The 25,974-nt window shown below is 32.8% G+C and overlaps 2 protein-coding genes and 1 pseudogene across 2 annotated transcripts; 1 reads left to right on the forward strand and 2 right to left on the reverse strand.

The window, feature by feature from the left end:
• Positions 1 to 2,795: 2,795 nt before the first annotated feature.
• On the reverse strand, positions 2,796 to 8,853 carry LOC128182103 (ADAM 17-like protease). The gene is made up of 3 exons (XM_052850717.1): positions 8,847 to 8,853; positions 8,301 to 8,439; positions 2,796 to 2,935 (listed from the first exon to the last, which is right to left on the reverse strand). The coding sequence occupies exons 2-3, from the start codon at positions 8,437 to 8,439 to the stop codon at positions 2,796 to 2,798; spliced, it is 279 nt and encodes a 92-aa protein (XP_052706677.1). The 5' UTR covers positions 8,847 to 8,853.
• A 1-nt stretch (position 8,854) lies between these two features.
• Positions 8,855 to 11,532, reverse strand: LOC128182105 (ADAM 17-like protease; the record flags this gene model as incomplete). The annotated part of the gene is made up of 4 exons (XM_052850718.1): positions 11,436 to 11,532; positions 10,166 to 10,299; positions 9,953 to 10,048; positions 8,855 to 8,920 (listed from the first exon to the last, which is right to left on the reverse strand). Coding segments are annotated over exons 2-4 (291 nt in total), but the record flags the coding sequence as incomplete, so codon positions are not given.
• A 10,777-nt stretch (positions 11,533 to 22,309) lies between these two features.
• On the forward strand, positions 22,310 to 24,452 carry LOC128180122 (uncharacterized; annotated as a pseudogene).
• The last annotated feature ends 1,522 nt before the right edge of the window (positions 24,453 to 25,974 follow it).

The raw sequence follows: 25,974 nt of genomic DNA on the forward strand, positions 1-25,974 counted from the left end.
AACAGCTAGCTTTTACAAATTTATTTATTCAAATTTATTCAAGAGTACATTTTAGAATGGTATAGTTAAGTCCGTCTAATAGGACAGAAAACCCATGGGAAATAATGGGTTTAAAACTTCAAACAAATATAGTTACTTCAGAGTTTGTACTGTAAACAAGAGGCCCATAGGGCCACATCGCTCACCTGAGTAACAATGAGCGTTCAAAAGATATTGTGGTATATGGCCCTCGGTAGAATAACAAAAAAATAAATATTGTAAAGTATTCCAATTTTACACTTATTTTTGCATACACGTAATCTTTGACATTGTACCTTCATGAAATACTCTTTTTACACAGAATAAGAAAATCCTACGCAAGATATAGAACTAAATATTTGGTAGGGGTACACTGTTATATAACTTCTAATTCCCTGTATTTTCGTTCTGCCCCCCCCCCCCCCCACTTAATAAAGCGATCAAAATATTATGAGAGCATATAGGTACATTTCCTTCCTCAACTACTTACTAGTAGTTATTGTATTTTTTTTTTTAAATATAATAGTTATTGACTGTATTTTATCAAAAAAATCCTACATGTATATATGTGAAGAAGAAAATTGCACCTCAATGCGCTCAATTTCTCAAATTAAAAATATTCAACAATTTGTCTTCTCCATTATAATTAAATGACTGTTGTTTACCTCGCGTAAACTCATGACTTTTATAACTTTACTCACACTTGATTGATGAATACACTGGAATGAAAAATGTTGTCATGGGACATGTTAAAGAGCTATAAAAATCAATGTTACCGTATTGACAGGCACATCACTCTAATTTACTATGGCCCACCTTTTATTTTAATTTTTATTCAAAAATAACAAATGGCTACAAACCAGGATAATTTTCCGCTGTAATATTTTCTTAGGAATAGCAATAATTCTTTTATCCCCGCAACAGAAATGTGTCAGAACTATGGAAACTATTTTAACGATGTCGTTTTTATTTACTCACATTTCACATTATTCATTGTATAAAGAGGGGGCCCCAGAGAGTAGTTATATACAGCAAATCATTCTTCTTTTTTTTTTTTGTGTACAAGTATTTATCATACTCTCATTCATATAGAATTTCTAATGATCAACCAAAATTTCAGCGTCAATCGTAGAATTATAAGCAAGATGAGCTCAAAATTTTGCTAGGTTTGAGTCATATTTTGTTCACATGAGTTTATTACATTCAGCTTAAGATTTTTAACTTGGTATTTCCTATTCGGCATTTAAAATGGAAAAAAAATGAATGGCCTCAGATCTGTGTACAAACATAGAATTGTGAGCAAATCTCTGTATCTTGCTTATAATTCGAAGCTTAACACTCAAATATGGTAAGTATATAGAAATTGTAAACAATTAAACACAAGAAACATTAACTATAACAAATAAAGAACACAATTTATTTTTCAAAATGAATCATATACATGTATATACCTACATATTTCCGTCAGCGATATTAAACTCTATTCAAACTGAATAAACTCGAGAAAATGCCGAGCATCTCAACAAAACATATTGCATTATTTTACCATTACGCAAAAGATGATACCGAATTACCGAAAGCCTAAATGAATTGCATTTTAGTTCTTTCTTAATACATCAGATGTTGCTTAATTTGCGCAGGTAAACAGTAAACTGTTTGATTTACCCAAATCTCTGTTTGATTTGATACGTAAAAATCAGGAAATACAAGCGACAGTTCCCAGGTTAACGCAAAGCATAAATGAAAACGAAACAAAAATCACAACAAGCTAACACCACCGTCATATGTGAAAACTGTCAACGCATTGAAATATTTAGCCTCAATTTATTCACAAAATCGGCACCAATGTATTTTGCATGTTTCAAAGATTCCCTTTGTACAGGAACTGTTGCACAACAAACAAATTCATCATTATCAGATCGACCCGTTTATCATATAGTGTCATGGCTGCTTTAAACAAAGAACCTCGTTTTAGAAGTATGGAATACGAGTCTTGGTAAAATGGATAAGCAAACCCGGGCCGGGGCAAAATAAAAGCCGGGGCAGATCGGCAATCGTCAATTCCAATTACGCATTATTTTGCAGCAATGTTTACAGCGAATACAAATATACTGGTCAGTAAATATCTTGAAATTTTAATGAGATTGGCAGATTAATTACTGTCAATCTTTTGTTTTGCCCTGGCCCGGTCATGCCTACCCAATTTACCAAGACTCATGGATGCTATAAATTGCTTGAAACACACCTTTTCTTTCTTATTACTTTCGTAATAACTCAGATTTGAAACAGAATTAGCCCATAATTTTAGCAATTTATATTTTCCTTCCCATAAGGATTATTCATGCTAAATTACACTGAATTTGCCTCAGTAGGTCTTGAGCAGAAGATTTTTTAAAATGCACCCCCCCTTTTTTTTTTTTTACAGTTTTGAGGTTTTCTCCGCTTTCAATGAAAATTTTTCTTTCATTTCTGCAATTTATATTCATCTTTCCATAAGAATGCTTTGAGCCAAATTTGGTTGAATTTGGTCAAGTGGTTTTAGAGAAGAAGTTCAAAATGTGAAAAGTTTACAGACGGACAGACAGACGTACACACAGACGGACAGACGGACAAACAGACGGACGACGGACAAAATGTGATCAGAATAGCTCACTTGAGCTTTCAGCTCAGGTGAGCTAAAAAGGTAATGCATTTCAATGTCAATTTTGATTTACTTTGGGAAATTACTATTAAAAAAGATCAAAAGGTATATCAAAGTTAATGTATTTCTAATGCATTCATGGATTAAAACAAACGCTTGACAGACCATGAGCTGTAGTGATGGTGGCTTTGTGGATGAGAGCTTGGCTTCCATCAGGATTACGGTAGGTACTGAGTCCAGTGTTTGCTGCCATTTTTCTACCGTCCTTATATGCCACTGCAGAAAAAACAGTATCACTGTTAATGGTATGCACATAGTCAAACTCAAACAATAGAACATTTTTGTCACTCTGTAATTCTGTAAATAAACTTCATGCATGATGTACACAGATGAGTCCCTTAAGAGTAATGATGGTTTTTAAGAAATGAGATGAAAAATGAGAAAATTTAATAGAAAGGATTGTATCCTTTACACAAAAAAACTCAAAAGTACTGAAGGTTCTGATATGAAACTGCACAAAAAGAGATGACTCTCAGTACTTTCAGTACTTTGATTGCTAGTTGACTTTGATACAGCCACACATCAGTGTCAAACTTTTTTCCAAACAATATGTAAAAATCAAAGTACTGAAGAACTGACAGGAGATGATTTTGTCGATGTTTATTTATTTTAAAATCAATGATATTTTATTTTGCATGACAAGTACATGTATTTTCTAATTTGAATTCCGCACATTTTTGTAATATTAATTTTTGGACGTTTTCCACAAAAATGTCATAAACCCCCATATGAATCATGTTAAATAATACTTAAAGATAGAATTAAATAAATCAAACTATGTATCAGTAATAGAAATATTTCTCGAAAATTGTATGGATTCAAGCAATATTTAACTTTAGTCTCGTTCAACCAAACGCTCGGCTGACACAGTAAATCTCCGACAGGGATTTACGGAGACAGCCGAGCGTCGAGATGAACGAGACTATATTGAACTCTGGCGTAGGAATACATACGACTACAAAAAATATTTAACTTGTTCTTACCATTTAAAATCTGACTATTTTCAAGGTATTTATAAATAAGTTTCCTTAAGCTTGAAAAACAATGCTTTAGCATACATTACATCGAATTCATCAATTATTTTCAAGAACTAAGTCTTGTCAGCAGCAATAATTTGTGCTGAGGTCCAAACACTGTTTTGTCTGAGTAACTGCATAGGAAAGTTGATTAAAATCAACTCCCAAAAAACTGTATGGAAATATAACACAAGAGGCCCATGGGCCACATCACTCACCTGAGCAACAAAAGGTATGATAAAATCAGCTTAACAGAGTCATAATTCAAACTATCTGAACAATGTATTATAATACAAGTAGATCCTGTATAAATAAAATTCCATTTTTTTTTCCATTTAGGTTAAACCATTCATTATAACATTTCATATTTTGTGAATTTTCATGTTAAATTTGAATCCCAATGTGGCCCCACCCTACTCCTCAAGATTTTGATTTGAAAGAATTTAAATCTACATTATCTGAGGTTGCTTTCAGTAAAGTTACAGCTTTTCAAAGCAAGTGGTTATTAGAAAAAGATATTTTAAAGTGTTTGTATTTTTATAATCCTATGTAACGATATTTTAAAAAAAATTCTATTTTTATAATCCAATGTAAAGTTTTGCTCCTACACTATCTACACTACATAAGGATTCTTCCGTAAAAGTTTCAGCTTTCCTGGCTGATTATTTCTGGCAGTGAGAAGAATTTTAAATTTTGACTCTATATATTCCAATGTAAGCTTTGAACAACCACCCCCCCCCCCATTTGTGGTCCCACCTTACACCTGGGAACCATGATTTTAACAAACTTGAATCTGCACTACACGAGGATGCTTCCACACAAGTTTCAGCTTTTCTCTCCAAATGGTTTTTGACAAGCAAATTTTAAAAAATTTACACTATATTTTCCTATGTTAAAGTACGACCTCCCAATGTGGCACCTCCCTTCCCTTGGGGGTCATGATTTTCACAACTTTTAATCTACACTACATTGTATATGACGATGCTTCCACATAAATTTTAGCTTTTCTGGCTGATTGATTGCTGATTGATTGCTGAGAAGAGGATTTTCTCTATATATTCCTATGTAAAAATTCAACCCCCCATTGTGGCCACACCTTACCCACGGGGACAATGATTTGAACAAACTTGAATCTACACTATCTAAGGATGCTTCCACACAAGTTTGAGCTTTTCTGGCCAAATGGTTTCTGAGAAGATTTTTGAAAAATATCAACAAATTTTCAATAAACCCTATTTATCTCCCCTTGAAATAGAGCATGGCCCTTCATTTTAACAAACTTGAATCCCCTTTACCCAATGATGCTTTGTGGCAAGTTTGGTTGAAATTGGCCCAGTGGTTCCGGAGAAGAAGTTGAAAATGTAAAAAGTTTACAGACAAACGGACGGACAAACGGATGCCAGAAAAAAAGTGATCAGAAAAGCTTACTTGAGCTTTCAGTTCAGGTGAGCTAAAAAATGAAATGGTATTTCTATTTGGATACTAATCAGTAAAATTTTTATCCTGTTAAGACTATTTACATGGAAATTAACAAGAAGCCTAGGTGCTACATCGCTCACCGGAGCAGAAATATCCTTAACTCTGATCGAATTAGCATTACATTATCAAAATCAAAACCCACTTTGTGGGTCAACTTTTCTGGCCTACTAGTTTTTGAGAAAAAGATCTTGAAAGATTTTCTCCCAACTTTTCTGTAGAACAAACTTGAATCTACACTACCTGAGGATGCCTCCACAATGGACAAATTTTGATCAGAAAAGATCACTTGAGCTTTCAGCTCAGGTGAGCTAAAAAGTAAAAGCAACCACAAAAATTACAATATATGTATCGATCATTACATAAAAAAAGCAAAAAACTACTGAATACAGGGCTATTTTCGCCCCGTGTTATTTTCTTCCTTTTACACTTCAAACAGTTTTGCCCTGTCTTGAATTTGCATGGACACAGTTGTTTTTAAAAAATGATAATTTGAGACTCTGAAAAACACACAGTCTTCAGGTGGTATAGGACACTACCATATTGTGACGCATTGTTTATCAAAATAAACAACAAAACCAAGCGTAATTAGTAGTTTCTTTCCCGTTCTTGTCACCTAACAGCATAGCGCAGTGGGTTAGAGGATTTACTATGAATCTGTAAGTCATGAGTTGGAATCCCGCTGGGGTTTTTACAATTTTTAACTCTCCTAAAATTTTTAAAGCTTTTATTTTGTATAAATATTGTAAAATTTGAAAATTGTAAACCGATAAAAGAATTTTAATTATAATGTTCTTCATTAATTAATTTACATTAATATCAACAGATGTCCTATACCACCTTAAATTTGCGCACTGACAGTATGATGTAGAATGCATACTAAAATTCTTTTGCAATTTTTTATTGAAAACCTAGCTACGAAAACTTACATGTATTATACATATATTAATAATCAAGTAATTTAATTTTAAACATTAAACATGGCATGCTTTGAAAATGTAGTGACATAATAAGAAATAATACAATTACAAAATACTGAATTCATATTTCATAAATAAGTTTCAATTGCCTGAAAACCAAGGTAAGAGATACACTGGTAGAACATGATAGGTCCAGGACGGTTAAGGATTTAGCTAGAGTACATTATTATTAAGGATGTTAAATTGGTCAATTTTTAGTACATGTACTCGGTTATTCGGACGTTTTTCCGATCGAGTACCCTGGTACTCAGTAAGAGTGTAAATAAATATGAACAAGTACATTGATAACTGTAAATACTTGGTCACTTTTATAGAAATTCCTCCTTATGTTTAAGACAAATGTGATTTAACATGTTTGTCGTTCCCCCCATATAGAATAAGCTAGTTTACTCGCACAGCTGATATTTTACGTTTTTTGAATCTTCAGTTCTTTTAAAATATTTTCAGACCTTTGAAGTTTAGGTCTGTTCAATTTCTCAACTGTGTGCTATCTAATTTATATAATAGACTATATAAACGACAATGTTTAGTGAAAACGAATCATTAAAGTAAGCCAAAAAATAAGGGTCAAAGACAGCCAAAGGTGAGAAAAGCTAGGTAACAGGTGCTTGGTCACGATAATTACTATATAAACACTGCCACAGGCGATAACGGTCATTTAGCATAATTAGAGGCGTAGGAAATCCTAATAACTGTATGTACAAGTGCAATGGACATTTTAAGTTTTAAAACCGATGTTTTAATGCATTATTAAATAAACTTAGAAATATTAAAAAATATACATCAGAATAACCGAGTACCGATTTTAGTATTCAATACTCTGACGTTCAATCGAGTACCCGGTTAACCGGGTACTCGTTGACATCCTTAATTGTTATTGATAATTAGTGTAGGATTTCGATGCTCAATGTGCATTCATGCATGATTCTAGTTATTCTAGAGGTGCATAAATTACATGCAAAACTAAAATTTCTGGGACATTTTACCCATGCAAAGTTCCATAACAATTGTTGAACCTATATATAGTGAGATTGGTATAATTTTAATTCCCTTGGAAAGCAAGAGGATATTTCTTTTTCATTACTTTGAATTATTACAGCCATACATAGACAGTGGAAACAGGCAACTCTTAGAAATTTTACCTTATTCTATCTATATACTGTACATATATATGCATCAATAAGGAAGTTATCATCAAATCTGAATACTGAAATTTTTTACACTATGCAAGACGTACCAAAATCATAGCACACATTAAAAAAATCAATAGAAAAGATAACCCTCTGTTATAGCTGTCAATTAATGTTATCAATGTTTGAATCAGTAAATTGAGATGCTATATGTGTTACTCCCTTTTTTGGTCAATACTTTTTTTATCAATTTAATTAGTTTTACATATCCACAATATATAAACTGTCAACTGCTAAACCATATGCAAGTATGCCTGCGTATATATATAATCCTCATTTTTAAATTCGGTAAGACAAAGCATCCCCAATTATTATTAATTAAGAATCAGGTGTACATAAAACATATTTACTAAGACTGGTTTTGATTTTTAGTAACCCTATATACAAGAAATTACAACAACAAAAAAATACAAAAAATTAAGCCGCAGTGAAATTCAATTATTTAATTTATCTCTAATTTATTTTTAATTACAATGGATGAGCAGACATCAAACTTCAATCGGTTCAGGTGAACAAAGAGCATTTACAATACAATACATTGACAAAAAGAACTTATTATTATTAATTATAAAAAGAACAAAAAAGAAAATAAAAGATAAAATTTGACCGAAATTGGAATTTAACTGAGAGATCATCAAATTTCATGAGCTATGTTCACCTGTAATGTACTAAAGGAATAAACAGAATAAAGGAACAATGTAAATTCCTTATTTTACGCAAGTACTTAATTCCGCGATTCTGGTGCTTTGTATCAAATCAAGAGAATATAAAATCGCGATCAGCAATATTTTATTATAATTTCCTGTAGTTCATAACTGTCTGAAAATAAAGCGAGATTCTAAAATCCGCCAGGGTTACTTCTTGCGATTTAACCTTGAAATTAATTCTTAATTAGGAATCTACAGTAGACGGAACTTACCCGGAGAACACATTCCACCCAAATCAGTGTTCCTCCACGAAGCTATGTATGCCAAGCCTAGTTTCCCTGGGAACGACTGATATGTGAACAAGTGAGCTAAACAGAAAGCGTAGAACTTCTGATACTCCCAACCAAACATCTGAAAAGTTAAAAAAAATATATATACCAGTAACAAGAGGCCCTGTAGCCACATCGCACACAACTCTGATCAAATCAGCTAAGCTTTATAGTAACAAATAAAAAATGTATCTCGACAATTAAGTATTAATACTATATTAGTATAAAACTGTGGAAACATCATTGTTCATGGGAGACCAATTAATGTTCAAGACTTTCATGGGTAGCCCTTAATTGCCCACGAATTTACATCCCCAAGAACATATATGCAAGAATTTGTCTAATGTTTACTAAAATTCTCCAGAACTTGCTTTCAACGAAATTATCTAACCCCAAGAACCACAACATTTTTTTAACAATCTTGAATCCCTTTAACTAAAGGGCGTATTGTGCTAAGTCTAGTTAAGTTTAACAGACGAGGATTCTCACATCTAGCACGAGTTCCTCATGTTGTAATGGCGGCCTTGGAGAGGAACATATGTGTAGGAGTCGTGCACAATCAGCTGAAACCATAGAAAACAGAGATTCACTTTTTTTCCTATGTGTGAATTAATATTTAAAAGGAAAATGACAACTTTCCCCTGATGCTCTATGCATTTTAAAAATTGTAACCATGTCAAAATAACATTATGATATTAAAGTTGCAAACACTGAAAAAATGTCTAAATTATTAAATGACAAGGCTATTGTTATAGCATTAATTGATTTAATTTTGATGTCGTCGTGTCAATAACTGCCGTCAGCTGAGCAGACAAATTGAAAAACAAGTGTTAGCGAATTATGATAATTTGTCTGCTCAACTGACAGCAGTTATTGACAGGACGACGTTGAAAATAAATCATTCAATGCTTATATTTACATTCCCTTACTGATGAAATCAATTATTTACTTACTAGATAAATTGATACAAATTGCAGATTATGAAGTAAGTAAATTAGTAACAGCATGAGCAACTGTTTTATATATCCAGTTAAAACTGGTTATTACATAGACTGTTGACTTGAGGTCGATAAGCATGAATTTCAAAATATAATCCTGGAAAATAACTCTTGAGATTTTGTTTAAAACAATAAAATCTACTTTTTTGTTGAATAATTGTAAAACATGGTGTTTTGACAACATGTTTGAAATATATTTTTTAACTGATAACATAGAAATCACTGTTTGGGAACTACTTATGTAAATTACATGTTAATTAATACACAGTTATTTAGAGGCATTTAAAGATCACAGAATTTAATGGGAAAACACAGCAGAATGTAAATATTTTAAAATAATCAAATTGCAAATATTGTCGATTTCACATGTAGTATTCAATTATATACGATTGTATATTCTTCTTTTTTCTTTATATTAAAAAAAACAATTCATATGCAATACATAACCTTCCATTGCATTCTATACTAGTAATTTTAAATGCCTAACTTGCAGATATATGTTATATGCAATACTTTTTTAAGTTTTGAATTGATTAATCATATATATCAATGTGTGCAAAAGCTTAATATTTTAAAATCTAAGAATTTAGAGCTTACCTCTGCAATTTCAAATCCAAGATTCCTGATGTTTGAGTTTGAATCTGGCCAGTACGTTACCTTATAAATTGCATTTAATCTGCCAATTATTCCAATCTAAACATAATAGTAAAATCAATATGTGTCAGCTAGTATCTATAGTTTGAAATACATTAAGTTCAAGTTATTTCTTTTTAAACACAGAGCAAAAAAATAATCAAAAAGATTACTTACAATATATTCTCCTGTTGTTCTTCGATCACTCTGTCCAAGATTTTGGAAGAAATAATAATCGGCAACAACGACCAATCGGCAAACAGTGTGGGTTCCTACGTATGACATTGCCTGACGTTTTTGCCTCATGGGACCTACAAGTAATCGCAGAACAATGTTCTCATCCTCTACATTGCTCAAAATGAAAATGAAAACTGTACCTTTTTTTTCAAATGAAACAAGACGACTGCTGTCTTAAAGAGTTTGAATTGTATAAAAAGTCTGATTAAAGAATATATACCAGACAAGTACACTTGTTTTAGGATGAAAGTAATTTGGACAGGTACCGGTTTACTACAATTGGCTGCATTAAGCTTTCATTTACTGTTTATATACTTTTTGGTAGAATAAGAGAAATCTGTGATATCAGGGCCCTCAATATCTCTTCCTACAACATGGGAACAACAAAACTCTAGCTATACTCTGTCCCGAGTTTTTGCTTCCACTACTTTTTGCTTGATATTTTAATACATGTAATAGTAAATACCTTTGTGCTCAAACTACGTTCATCCACTAATATGAAAAATGTCCAGATTATCTGTTTTGAAACGCCCCCTCTACCGCTTCAGGTTTCAATACATATCCAAAAATTGAAAGTCTACGGAGATTTTGCATTGCATCAGCCATTAATAAGCCCGGATGATAATGTTGAAAAATTGCGCTATGTATTCCGAGTGTATTCCGAATGGAGAAAAGATGTAAACATTTCCCATTACAAATCTCCGTAGGAAAATTGCTTTCGTTCCTGTGAAATTTTATGAGTGAAATGGGATAATTGTTCAATGAAGATATCTTGGATATATTCCCTTTCATCGATTTCAATTGTATTTCTTTCACAGGTATGTGTATTTTTATTAAAAATCAGCAAACATTGATGGAAGCAATAACTTGGGACAGACTATAGAAAAATAAATAATGCACGAAAGAGACCATACACATTTTTTATTGTTAATAATAAAAAAACAACCCAATCCTGCCAGCCAGATTTTAAAATTGAAACCTACATGTCACTGTAATTTGCTAAGAAATTAAGATTTGAATTTGTTATCACTCAGTTACCAAGCAAGACAATTATTCTTGCTAGCAGAGATAAAAATTATATCAACACATTTGTGACAACACACCAGTAATAGTGACAATAAAGAGTAAAAAAAAATAAGTAGCATAGCATACTTTACCCTGTTTAAAGTGTCAAATATTGTTTTAAGTAATTCCTCTTTAATTTACTTACTTTCCGTTTGATCATCATAAATAGGGAAAAGTCTTAGCCCATCCTCTAAGTTATCTGCCCCTGTTAAAGTTGTTCCCCTTGTTGCATTGCACAGTGGTTCCCTGTAAAATATTAGATTTACAGAATTTTACCAGGTGTAAATGATAGAGAGAAAAATTAAGTATGAATTTTTTTAATTAAAAACAAATGCATCATCATGATAAGATAAGATAAGATAAGATAAGATATATCTGTTAAGAGTATTAATACTTCTGCAACTAGTTTTCACTTCAATCTATTCATCCTTCTTTAACCCTTTAATGCCCATAGACGCCTTTTGACGCCTTTTGGTAGTTATTGATAATAAAATGCTGGCGTTTTGTTAATAACTGATCTGTAGCAAAACGGTTTGTATGTTTTGAAAGTAGAATAGAAAATAAAAATTTTTTACTCTTATCATTTTTTTGTACGACGTCTAGAAATTACCGAAAACTTGGATTGCATATCGTATTTTCGAACAGAAATCTCAAAAACTCGCTCTGGGTCGACTGATTCGATTGGCTGTTCGTTCGCCCTAAAACGCGCTCGCCCTTGACGCCGTTCGCTCTAGTTTCCGTTCGCCCTAGGTCCGTTCGCTCTTGACGCCGTTCGCACTGGGTCCGTTCGCCTTATTTTTATATAGGATTAATTTATATATTTCTTGTGTATTCTGATCAATTTAAACAAAATTTATGCCAAAATGATATAACTTGTTTAATAAGTTTAAAAAAAACAATTAGTATATAAAACATGTCAGATGTAAAATATTTGCCTCATTTCAGTTGTGAACTATCTGAAACATGCATCACATGTTGGTTTTTGTTTAGATGAGCTGAAGAATACAACAGGAAATGTGAGTGTGAATCCTCAGCCGACCACCATTTAGCCTTTTGTCGCATATCTAAGGCAGTAGATGCAGATTGAGGGTGATGTTTATTAATGGCAGAAGTTATGCACCGTTTTAGTTAAATTAGTCATAAGCTTAGATGTCGAATGACCGTCTCGCAAAATAATTTTACCGACGAGTTTCAAGTGAAACTTCCAGCTGATGTGGCAGTTTGAAATAAATCCAAGATGGCGACGATTGGTACCTTGTGTATTATTAGATATAGGGTATTTATTTTTGTTATGAGAAAAAATGTATAACGTCAGGTGCCTGCCTGTGTGTCATCCTACAAATCACACCGTAATTTTTACCGAAAACCACTTTGTCCGCGAGCTTTTTCAACTACCTCAGCAAAGAGTGTTTTAAGATTTCAAGCAACTGCAATCATAGTTATTAAGCACTCTTTGAAGAAAAGTTGTGTTACGGACAGACAGGCAGACAGTCGGAAAATAAAAGGACGGTCGGACAGACAGACGGACGACAGACAGACAGGACGAACATATAGACAGACAAGAGTAAAACAGTATTCCTTCATCTCTCAGAGCGTGGTACAATTGATTAAAATTTAACAATTCTTGAATATTTTTTTTAATTATCCGCTGCAAACCATAATGAGTTAAATAATTTTAATTAATTAAATCAATACAATAAATGTCCCATTTTGAATTAGCATTGCAATGGTACATGTATTTGTCCCAATAGAACAATTCAAGATAGATATGTGCTGGGATAGATGTTTTAGTTTTAAATTGATATTAAGGTTTTTTGTATAGGTCGTTTTGCATATTTTCATATATAAAATGAACATTTAGCAGACATTTACACGAGTTCTACAGACCATAATAGACTAAATTTTTTCCAGTATGTGAAGGATGTATATCTTTTGAAGGGCATTGTTTTACATGTACCCACCTTAATTATCAATTTAATTTTCTCTGGTCTGTGTAGACAAGGCTTAAAAACAGAACACATTAGACTTTATAGATTAACTCTTGTCATGAGAAATCTTAAACCTAATGTACATATAGAGACCAACCATGCAGCATCAAGGGGTGAAGTACACACACAAATCTTGATTTCAAAAGTTTGTCTGCGTTTTCAGTCTGAGATATTCAAATTATTGCTAAATATGATTATTTGTATTCTGAAGAAAAGCAATTGTGTCTACAATCAGGTGGCTAAATCAGGTTGAGTTATTGGTTGAATAAGGAAAGAAGTTTGAAATACCGTCTTCAAACATTGCTACTTAAGGGGAATAACTCTTGCCAAATTAATCTTTTGCACACATTTGTCTTTTTGAAAAAATATAGTGAATACGGCCGCGGGGTAGTTATTTGAAGATAATAAAATATAAATTATCCTTTATTTTATTTTTATTTCTATAAGTCTTTTTGAAAAAATATAGTGAATACGGCCGCGGAGTAGTTATTTGAAGATAATAAAATATAAATTATCCTTTATTTTATTTTTATTTCTATAATATATCAGTGCTAAGAAAGCGCCCTTTTTTAACAAAACATAACCTAAACTATGCTAATGTTTAAATGAATACAAGTATTAGAAAATATGTTCAAAAAAATATACTTCTTTTTTTTTAAATTTCCGACGCCCCACTTTTAATTTCTTATTATTTATAGAACTTTAACATCACTTTTTATCTTTGTTGTCACCATCAACTGCTGTTTAAAATGCTCAACAATGCAATCAAGTAAGTATTTACAGGACTATGACCGTATTTGTTGAAAAGCATGGAGCGCGTTTTCGATATGTGGTTCTGATGAGTTTTTCAAAACGACTGCTTTAACTTATTATAAAAAACAAATCCAGTTGATGAAAATGTGGCGTGTGTCTTCTCAAGAACCTTCAAGATCAGTTGGCGTGATCTAAGCAGAGCGCGGTTCTCAACTGGTTTGTTTTCTTTTACAAAAATTGCTTTATTTACTCTTAACCGTTAAAGATGATGTCATAAACAATAAAACAGCTATTCCTAATTCAGAATATTTATCAAGATCGCTAGATTATTTTACAAACACCACAAAATCATTTCAAGGCTTGACTAGAAATTCAATGCAACCGGAAGCGTTAAAGACTCACCATGAAGGCCAAAAACATCATGTAACGACACGTCAACATGACCGCTTCATAAGAGCTACTCACCTTTTTGATAGTCGCCGCCAGCACGCTCAACTGCATGGCACATTTTAGAACACATCAATGACCTTAATGGTAATATTTTTGATAGGAGCGTGGTCAAATCAAATAAAGCCCGATAGGCTTTATGATAGATTTGACAACGCTCCGACCGAATTGATCACCATATAATATTCAAAGAATGATTTCTTATTACTTATATTTAAATTATTTTCAATTTTTTTCAGTTTAAAATCACTATTTTTTACAGTACCGATCAGACCCAACCAAACACCAGAGTAAACCCCAACTATACCCCGGGTTTACTTTGGGGTTTACTTTGGGTTTACTCTGGGTTTACTTTTTGAAAATTTGGGTCCACTCTGTGTTTACTTTGGGTTTACTTGGAAATTGCCATTGTGGTCAAATGTACGCACTGAAGTGTGAAGCAGACCTGTCTTTTATCTTACCATCCTAGTGCCTGTAATTCCTGCCCTTTGTGTATTCCGAATACGCAGTTAGCTTCTGATTTCAGGGGTGAAATTGTGACTCTGTGTACACTCTGGGTTTACTTTGGGTTAACTCTGGGTCCATCCAAGTAAACTCGCGGTAATCCGAAAAAGTAAACCCATAATTTAGTTAGGGTTTACGTTCTGTAAGATTGGGTCTGATCGGTACTGTACATGTATCCCATGCTATGTATCACATGGTAGGTACGCAGTGCAGCCAATACCATGTTTCTGTTATGCTATAAGACACGCCAATTTCGTGTCACTCAGCTTTTTATGAAATTATTTGATTATAAGTTCAAAATTGAATTGTAATGTTATCACAGACAAAGTCAGTTGAAAATGTAATTATTAGTGGGGAAACACACAAGGTGTTAATGTTGTGATTTTCATATCGTTGGGTAACTTATTAGCTTAGCTTATCTTAGCTTATTTTTGATTGAGTTTTTTTTAAATTACTTTGTTATTCTTCTTTATTCATATTTAGTCATTGTCACGGTCAAAAGATTTAGAATTAGGAACACTCTAATACAAACACTTGCCTGGGGCGTTCAAAATTTTAAATCATATATTTAGTTGATAAAAGTTTATGCTCCTGAGTTCAAAAGCATTTCATTGTAAAAATTATATGGTGTTTTTTTATAGTGTACCGTGCCAGCGCTCTAGTCACTGATCTATATGTATTGAGACCCTACATATCTAATGACAGTCACACAGCTGTTAACCCGAGACACCCAGTGCTCTAGTCACTGAGCTACATGTATGGAGACCCGACTTATCAAATGACAGTCACAATCTGTTAACCCGAAGCAACATCTTGTCAGAAAAAATCGAAGCGATATTCCCTCTGCTCAGTCGACGTGTCGGTCATTTGGGGTTTTTTTTTTCACGTAGAGAAGGTAAGCATACAGTTTATGTTCTCAATTATAGAATGCTTATCATGGACATACCAATCATAGATACACTAGTATCTAAAAGTGTTTCTAATTTTGACATTCGCGATGCTAAAATACATTTCTGATGATGTACATGCAGAATCGAAAGTACACTCAACAACATTTTGTGAATTGTTGATACAAATTGAAATCAAAGTACAGACCCTGAAACGTACTACTACACCAAAAAAACGTGCGACTTTCGTGCGAGAAACGTTTCGTGTAAACCGTTTAGCGTTTCGTGTAAACCGTTTAGCGTTTCGTGTGAATCGTGAAGCGTTTCGTGTAAACCGTTTAGCGTTTCGGGCAAAGCGTGCAGCGTTTCGGGCAAAGCGTGTAAATCGTTTCGGGCAAAGCGTGCGAGAACCGTGTGAAACGTTCATCAGATTTCATTCGGAACTCTCTGAAAATTTAATTGTTTTAAAATAGCGCTCGTGTTAAACATTACTTTAAACTGATTGGCAAAACTCCTTTGAGATATTCTCGTGAAAAAAATCTATAAGAAATTATATACTTATCTTTTTACAAAATTGAAATAATTTCTAACAAACAAAAGATAAGTACGCGTATTTAAAGAAGACTAGTTACTATTCGGCTGTGTACAACCAGTACACATAACCTCGGACATCGGGTAAGACCTGCACCTGGCTGAACCTGTCAATCAAACTTTGTGTATTCGTTTTCATTGGATGGTCACGCGTCTCTTTTTTTGTCAATAGCCAATAGAAATTTAATGACTTCAAGATAGTCGGAATCAGTATTTGTTGATGCACACAATTTCAACGATCGATTATTTACATGTAACATTAATTTGAACAAAATTGAATGAAAACATAGAAAGAAAATATACCGTTCATTTCTATGAAATGCGGGAAGTAAATTCTTTTGAATCCCGATTAAAAATAGTTCTACAAGTTATTATTTTAATTATTTAAACACTGATAACGGAAAACAACAAGTAATTAACACACTGAAATTTTCCTAAAATGTACACATGCAATTAATTATTATGGGAATCTGTATGCATGGTACTTAATTCAAATAGATTATGATAGATATATTCTACGCCGTTATGCGGGGTGCCGGTTATGTATACGAATATTAAGACAAAAATCTAAATTATTTTTTATTTTTTGTTCTTTTCGAAATCCGAAATAGAAATGACAACTTTCTTTATTGTTTAATCTATTGATTTTTCCCTGTGATATTATTTACGGAACATTTATTTACGCGAATGTTTCGACATAAAAAAAATTAGTCGGTTGTTTTATAGCATTTTTCTAACTTATGTGACTAATTAGATTTTACATAACTTTCAAAATTATCAATGTAAATAATTACAGGTTTATTTACAGTAAGTATTTTTACATCGTATTCTCTGAAACCAATAAAAATATTAATGTGAGAAGAAAAAACAAATCCCGCCGAATACTGAAAAACCAAATTATCAATGTAAATAATCACAGGTTTATTTACAGTTAGTATTTTTACATCGTATTCTCTGAAACAAATAAAAATATTAATGTGAGAAGAAAAAACAAATCCCGTTGAATACTGAAAAAAGCGATATCAGTTTGTAATCATACGGATTTTTTTTTTTTGGTATTGAATATTGTGTTACGGTAACTTTTTTCTCTGAAATATTTATTATTTACGGTACCAATACGAATCATGGATATTTCTTTTGAGCAATAAATATATTTATAGAAGTAATATTTTTGGCTAATTCTGTGAATAAATAATTTTTTGCTTTAAATATAAGTACTAAATTAATTTAATCAATCAATTCAATACTTATGTACATATATGTTTCTAATATCAGTATTTCTATTATTTCGTGTTTTCTTAAAATTAATTCTTACTAACAGAGTCAGGGTAAAAATCCGAGAGGACCCGAATCGATCAGGATAAAAGCGTGTCCAAAGCGTGTGAAAAGCGAGCAAATCGTTTCGTGCGAGAATCGTTTCGTGTAAACCGTTCAGCGTTTCGTGTAAATCGTTTAGCGTTTCGGGCAAAGCGTGCAGCGTTTCGTGTAAACCGTTCAGCGTTTCGTGTGAACCGTTTAGCGAGCGTGTAACGAGCGTGCAGCGAGCGTGTGGTGTAGTAGTACGTTTCAGGGTCTGTACTGAAGTACTGACGGGAGTTGATTTTATCGATTATTATTTATTTTAAAATCATCGAAAGGTTATTTTGCATAGCAAGTAAGTTCCTATAAGTATTTAAATTAAACACCTTTTTTATAATATGAATTATCCTACAGGAATTTCGTGAAAACCTAATATCAATCATGTTGTGTAATATTCAAAAAATTAGTCCATCAAACTGCGTATCAGTAATCGAAATAGTTATGAGAAATTGTATGGATCCAAGCAAAATTGAACTCTAGTCTCGTTCAACCAGACTCTCAGCTGTATTCGTTTATCTCCGACAGGCTAGAGAGACTTCTGCTTGTCGGAGATGAACGGAGACAGCCGAGCGTCTGGTAGATCAAGACTATATTGAACTCTGGCGTAGGAATACATAAAATGTACGACTTCAAAAATTATCTAAATTGTTGGTACCATTTAAAATCTGACTATTTACAAGGTATCTACAAATAAGTTTCCTTGAAAAACAAGGCTTAAAAACTCATTACATCCAATTTATTGGTTAGAACTAAATGTTGTCAGTGGTGTTGATTTGTGCTAAGGTCCAAACACTGTTTCACTTTCAGTTTGCCAGAGTAACTGCATAGGAGAGTTGATGAAATTAGCTGGTTATGAGACAGTGTACTGCTGTTTAGTTGCGAAATAAAGTCATCACAAATAAAAGTAAACTCACATTTAGAAAACTAGTTACAACATAGATTATCGTATTAAGTTTATTTTGTTATAAAGTTTTCTCTTTTTTTCTCTAAATAATCTTTATTTGGAAGCAAAGATTTTTGCAATATTTTGCAATATTTCGATTTAGATAACTACTTCGTTATTTTTCTCATTTATTTTAGTCGCTGAATGTGAGGGGCGTTTATTCTAATTAATGCAATTACTCTTTCATTCTATATGCGTGATCAATGCGTATCAATAATGTTTAGTTAAAAAAGAGGTGTGTTAAATGCAAATTAATATTTCTTTTTTGACAAGGCACAATGTTTTACAACAACAAGGAGATCTACCACGGTCTAATAATCACATGTATATACTTCTTTGCAAATCGCAAAAGTTTTTTATATGCGACACATAAGAAAATTTTCGACAAGACCTCACAATAATAACATATCATTATCTGCAGTACTTGTCAATTTTCATAAGATATTTCTAAAATTTGATTGACATCAGGTCTACAATTTTATTTATTTTTCAATTCTGTTTTAATTATGGAATACTATATTTTAAATTAATTTTACGTATTCTTATTGGTGATTTAAGGATTATAATGATAGTTTTGTTGTCTATCTGTACAGTCAATCAAACAGTCAAAACAAACCTGGCTATTTAGTAGAATGAAAAGAAAAGTCATAAGAGTGTAGGAAATACGAAGATTTTAAAAAGGAAAAGATTGTATGCTACAGTTATTATTTAATTTATCACAATAATAAAATTTAAGTCTGGGGAAATTTCTAAATGAAAACAATAAAGTTTAACATAAGTAGAATTTTATGAATGAAAATAGTTTGATATTCCTTTTATGATATCATAAAACTTGTGACAGAAGATTATTTTCAAACGTTTGGAATCCATCGAACCAGACAATAAACGGGTTGAGGGTGTTGTGTGCTAAGAGTTTGAGTTGCTTGTTTGTTAAAAAGTTAAATATCTTTTTTTGAAATTCATAAAATGTAGTTTATTCACACTAAATATCTATAAAATGAAAAAAAAAACCATTGATTTAACAACTAATCTTATTAGTTTCTTACGATAAGGTAAATAAACCTAATAGTATTAGAAAACAGGTAATTCTCACTATTTATTCTGATTTAAATTTTATACTCAAAATTTTGGGGCATTAACATCACTTTTTGTATGTAAGGAATTTATAATTTTGCCAATTTGTATGATATTATCTAGTTGGCACCCTCTTATTAAATAAGTATTTTACTAATTTTGTCCAGCTGTTTTTTAAACAGAGGACACAGTCAATTTCTTATATATTCATCGAATGTTACAGCGGTTGCTACATTGTACAGCTATTTTAAAGCCGGAGACCAGTGTAATCAAATTCATAGGACCGTGCGCTCAATATCGTCTTAGTTTTGACCGATTTAGAAATATTTTACGTAAAGTTGTTACCAGATAGAGACCATAGACAAAACATCTATAAACGTTGTAAACGTTTTTATAACAGCTATGTAAAATAACTTTTCGATGACATTAAATAAGATAAATAGTACATTTTTTATGTTAGACTTGTTAACATTTCAGTCTAGTGGCAATCGCTTTTTGGAACGCAGTTCGCAGTTCGCAATTCGCAAAAAGTGCATTGAAAAGTTAACTGATAATAAAGTTAAATTTCAGGCACCAAATATGAATTCTAAATTTTTAATTGCAAACTGCGTTCTAGAACACAGTTCGGCAATCGGTTTTTCAATTGCAAATAAGCCCGAATCTCAAAGAGTAGAGATGACCACACTTCACCATATTTTCAGGGTGGTAATGGTATAATACCAGTAGATGACCCTGAAAATTTCAGGTCCCAAAAATGAATTCTAAATTTTGAATTGCAAACTGAGTTCCAGAACGCAGTTCGCTTTTCCATTGCAAATAAGCCCGAATCTCAAAAAGTTAAAATGTTTACTTCACTATATTTTCAGGGTGGTAACGGTATACCAGCAGTAGATGACCCTGAAAATTTTCAGGCCCTAAATATGAATTCTAAACTTTGAATTGCGAACTGCGTTCTAGAACGCAGCTCACTTTTCAATTACGGAAACACCCGAATCTTATAAACTAGAGCTGACCACTCCATCATATTTTCAGAGTGGTAATTGTGTACCACTAGTTAATTAGTAGATTACCTTGAATATTTCAGACCCCAACTATGGATTCTAAATTTTGAATTGCGAACTGCGTTCCAGAACGCAGTTTACTTTTGAATTGTGAATAGCGAACTGCCAATTGCCTTCCAAAAACCGATTGCCGCATGCAAAGATCTATCAGTTTTCATAAAAACAGAACGAATATAGTTTGCTGTACGTAATTCCATCTGATTTTATTTAAAGAAGGGTCTAGAACACACCCAGCTGCTACAAGTATAATGTCTTGTCTATTAATATCCGTAATAGCTGAGACTGATCATCAACCCCACTAAGCATACCGACATTTTTTTGGTGTTAGGTTGCAGCAATGACTTTTAAAAACAAAATGATGCGGCTGCCAAATGATGCTTCACTGTATGCAAGTTCTCGCGTACATTTGCCTAACTGAAAAATTGCTCTGCTGCATCATATGTACTTTTTTCATATCATTTAGAAATACTTCATTACAGTTGTAAAAATATAAACACCATTATTTTCTTCTTCTTCTTCTTCTTCTTCTTCTTCTTCTTCTTCTTCTTCTTCTTCTTCTTCTTCTTCTTCTCCTTTTTTTAAAATAAAAGTTTTGATATTTAATACTTTACATGAAATAAACAGATACCTAATCACACAAATTTATTACCAAAAATACGTAAAACTAATATTTTTTAGGTTGTCAACTATCCATTTACATGAACATTAAAAAAACGTCATTTTATTTTCTAAAAAAAGGACTTTTTTTTTAAATATGCGACTCTCTAATCAAACCCCGGACATTAAAATTTTATCTCCGTCCTTCTTCCTTTATCAGAGGATTCTTGGTATTGTATTGTAAAAAACAATCTCCATATTTGGATGTTTATCTTTTTATTTCCGCTAGATGCAGGGGTGTTTGGGATAGTGGATTACAGGCATGTTATTTCGTGGACTCGCATTATTAGTTGAAATCAATTTGATATGCTAAATTTATTCTCTATCCTATATGTACATGTACTCGTTATTGGATTGAGAATATTGAACTCGTTATGCGAGTAATAAGTTAATCATTCGGGTGTTCCATCAGGTGTACACTCAAAGGAAAACGTTTGAAACTGAGATGTTTTTATTTTTAGGTCGAGAACAGTTTTGATGCCTTGACACCTTGAACAGCATTATTTCAGTTTTTTGCACACACTTCAAAGCTTATTTCAAGTGTGAGTTTTGAAACCAATAAATCCTCCATTGTCGTACTAAGCGCACATGCAAGTACTTTTTTATTTCTATTTTTGGTTATTTAAACGCTTTTCCTTAATAGTTGTGTATTTTATAAGAGTTCAGTATGGATTAGACACTACCTTACAGATATCCCAATAAAGACTGTATAGTATAATAATGGGTCTGCTTTCTGTGTCCGTTCGGGTCTGCATCGGGTCCTCTAAGGCGGACATAGAGCTGACCAGGGTAAACTCTAGGCTGACGCAGAACAGACCAGAGCGGACTCAAAGAGCGGACTTTGAAAACATATCCCGGGTCCGGTATAACTTATATACCCGTCGAATGAAATAATCGATGAAATCCGTTGTAGAATCAGAGAGCCGACCAATGAGCTCTCTAGTTGAAAACCCATTATTTGTAATCGAATCAAAGTGCAAGGGCAATGTGGTTATCGATTAATATTATATACTTTTGTGAAATCCGGTAATCTGATTGGTCAATACGAAGTCATTATTTTTTTATAATGAAAGCGAATATTGACTCGCACGAGCTGTCTCGTTTTCACCTTCTCTTCAGTCAAATATGGCGTCGAATACGAAAGCTCGCAGGTTTGCGAGTTTCAGTGAGGAAGATTTGAAAGAAATAGTAAACAACTCTGAGGCCGAGAATACCAAAAAATTAACAAGGATAGTTGTAAACGTTTTTCGGGAATATTTACTTTCTAAGCAAATCAGTGCAGAATTCGAAGGCCTATCGTGTGAAGAACTGGATCGTCTGCTGGGGAGATTTTATGTTGAAATTCGAAATAACAAAGGGGAGATGTACAGAAAAACCACTCTCTTATCATATCGTCGGGGTATACAGAGATTTTTGCAATCTATTCGACCAGACGTTGACATTATCAAGGGTCCATTATTCCGAGAGTCAAACAAATGTTTCAAAGGTAGGACTTCCGATTTCATTTAATTAATACTATCAGCTCATATTAATTTCCCGAATTATCTAGTCATTGAGCATAATCCTTTCAATATTTGATTATGAGATATATTTAGAGGATTTAAAAATGTATTTATTTCTTGACAACAAATAGTGATGACAATGGAGTTGAAGAGGCAGGGGCAGGCTAACATTGACCATCACCCTCCAATATCTGATGCTGACTTGATAAAAATGTACGACTACCTTTCAAGCTCTGACTCGGCCCAGGTGTTGCAACACAAGGTAAGTTTTAAAACTGATAACAGCAAATGGTCATATTATAGATCACAAGCATTTATTATATAGATACTTTTTTTATGATTGGTCTTTGTGGACATCATGATGCACTTTGGCAGAAGGGGCCGTGAAAATTTAAGAACTCTTCGAAGAACTTTTCTGTTAGTACTGACGGAGAAGGATGTAAGTATGTGGAGAAAATTCGAGATGAACAAACAAAGAATCATCAAGATGACAGCTACAAAGCAGAGGGCAGAATGTATATAATAAAAGGTATGTTCTAATACTATATTTAATTTAACAAAAGTTATATTAGAATTGAAAAAAAAAACTGGTAATTATTAAAAATTTTAGATAGTGACCGCTGTCCCTTGAGGAGCTTTGTGAAACTAATCCGAAGGTTGAACCCACAGTGCCCTTTTTTATTTCAGCAGCCGCGTGCGGTACCAAAGGATAACATACACTTCAATAGTGTAGTGTTAGGCCACAACAAGATGGGTAACATGATGAGTGTAATCAGTGAGGCAGCCTCCTTATCGAGGCGTTATACCAATCATTCTCTCCGCGCAACCACTGTCCACATTCTAGACGAAGCAAGTGTGCCGAGTAGACATATCATGAGTGTTACATGGCACAAATCCGAAAGTTCCTTGAAAACTTACTCGGGCCAAACAACGGAAAGTACAAAACGTCTAATGTCAGAAACTTTAAGCGCACGTTCAGGAGTTGTGTCATCAAATTCCAAGTCTAAAGCATCATCCACCATTACGCAAGCTTCGTTGGCTACCAATGCTAATTTTGATATTGGGTTACCACTGCCAAAGCCCTGTTCTTCAACTTTGACGACTTGTAATGATGAAGCAACCTTGAATGATGGTTTAGACAATCTTTATGCAAACATTCCCATGCCAAATGTACCCGTTTTACCAACCATGTACATGTACAATTGTTCAAATGTAACAATCGCCTACAATATCAGTTTTAAGAGTAATCAGTAGACCAGGTATATTGGTGAAATCAGTAAAAGAAATAACTCAGGAATATTTATTTTAGTGTTGTTACTGTTATTAAATTTATTACTGTTATTGTTACAAATTGTTATAAGTTGTTTTAATGTTGAAAATATTGACACTTTTCATTGCCAAGATAAAATAATACATATATGTGATATCCATTCTTTATTGATTTGTTATTCATATGATAGATTTACAATTATTGTTATTGTTGATTATTATGATTTCTGTCTTACAATATGAGGACTGTTGCTCAATGGAAAGAAACTCAGGTTGTTAGGTTTGGAAGTAATATTCAATAAACTTTGAAACATTTTCATTCAAATTGTGCTTTACAACAGCAGCAAATCACTATCTCTGTAAACATTAAGAAGATATACATTATACTCATAAATTTGGGATATTAGAATATTATATAATATAATAAATATGGACTCAATGCACGGTCAATATGCATTAATAATGACCCAGGATGACAGATATTGACTTCAGATACATGGAGGATATCGACCTCGGGCTAGCGCCCTCGGTCAATATCCTCCATGTATCTTCAGTCAATATTGTCATCCTGGGTCATTATAAATGCATATTGACCTACATTGAGTCCATATTTGTATAAAAATTTTTAAGAATAATGTATACTCCATACATAGATACATGTATAACATCTATTTAGTTGGCTTTTTCATTCCGTTAAGTCTAATTACGGCGTATATGGATTTCAACCCCCACCCTCTAATTACAGCGTATATGGATTTCAACCCCCACCCCCTTAACGGCCTATATGGATTTCACCCCCCCCCCACCTCTCAAAAAATATGCTGAAGACATTCTAAATAGTAAGGATAAAATTATATGAACTACGATTTAAATTTATAGCTAATAACCAAAAAAATCCATTTTTTGTTGATTCTTACGGGCAATATTTTGATGAAAATTACTGATAGCCGGGCTTGTACTATAATTGTAAATTCAGATAAGTTTAATGAAATCGGTTTTTTAAAACATTCATTGATTTGTTCTTGATTAAAGTATATCAAAATTTGTAACAAAATAGTAAAAGTAAAAAGGATAGTGATGACCACAGTAATTAATTTCTAGACTGACAATAACCTTTTCGTTAATTATGTATTTACTCTAAATCTTTCTACCTTTATTTAATTGTCTTGCAAGGAAAAAAAATATTTGTCGAAGATAATACATTGTTAAAATGAAAGAAGCTATTGTTGTCAATTTCCATTGCTTACCGGAAATCATCCACCTGTTGGTAACGTATCTATATTGAATGGGGGACTAGAAATCTTTTTGATTTTCGGGGTTTGAGGATGAATACAGGCTGCATATGGGAAAATTCACGAATTGAACTACTTTTTAAAATCCCTTCTTGTATTTATTCAAGGAGGCATTTCTTCGATTTACAAAGAGCAGGCGCAAATGTTTAAAAATCAGACCCCTACCAGATCACGATCATAGTTGAAGTAACCTGAGGTCAACTATTTGGATAGTGTCTGGTTTCCACTGTATGACACAGAAAATATATTCCTTTTATATAGACATATTTGTAGATAGAAAACTTTGCTGATTGCAGAGTTTTTTTTTAATTCTTATGCCGCTGAAATTATGGTTTGGCGACATATTGACATTTAGCA

The sequence above is a fragment of the Crassostrea angulata genome, chromosome 4 (genome assembly GCF_025612915.1).
Source record: "Crassostrea angulata isolate pt1a10 chromosome 4, ASM2561291v2, whole genome shotgun sequence".
Classification (NCBI taxonomy): Eukaryota; Metazoa; Mollusca; class Bivalvia; order Ostreida; family Ostreidae; genus Magallana; species Magallana angulata.

Excerpts from the sequence above, each read along its gene's own strand:
- LOC128182103 (XM_052850717.1), bottom strand. The coding sequence starts at position 8,439 with ATGTTTGGTTGGGAGTATCAGAAGTTCTACGCTTTCTGTTTAGCTCAC. Across the intron at positions 2,936-8,300 it reads GGGTGGAATGTGTTCTCCGG|TGGCATATAAGGACGGTAGA; the intron begins GTAAGTTCCGTC and ends TTTTTTCTGCAG.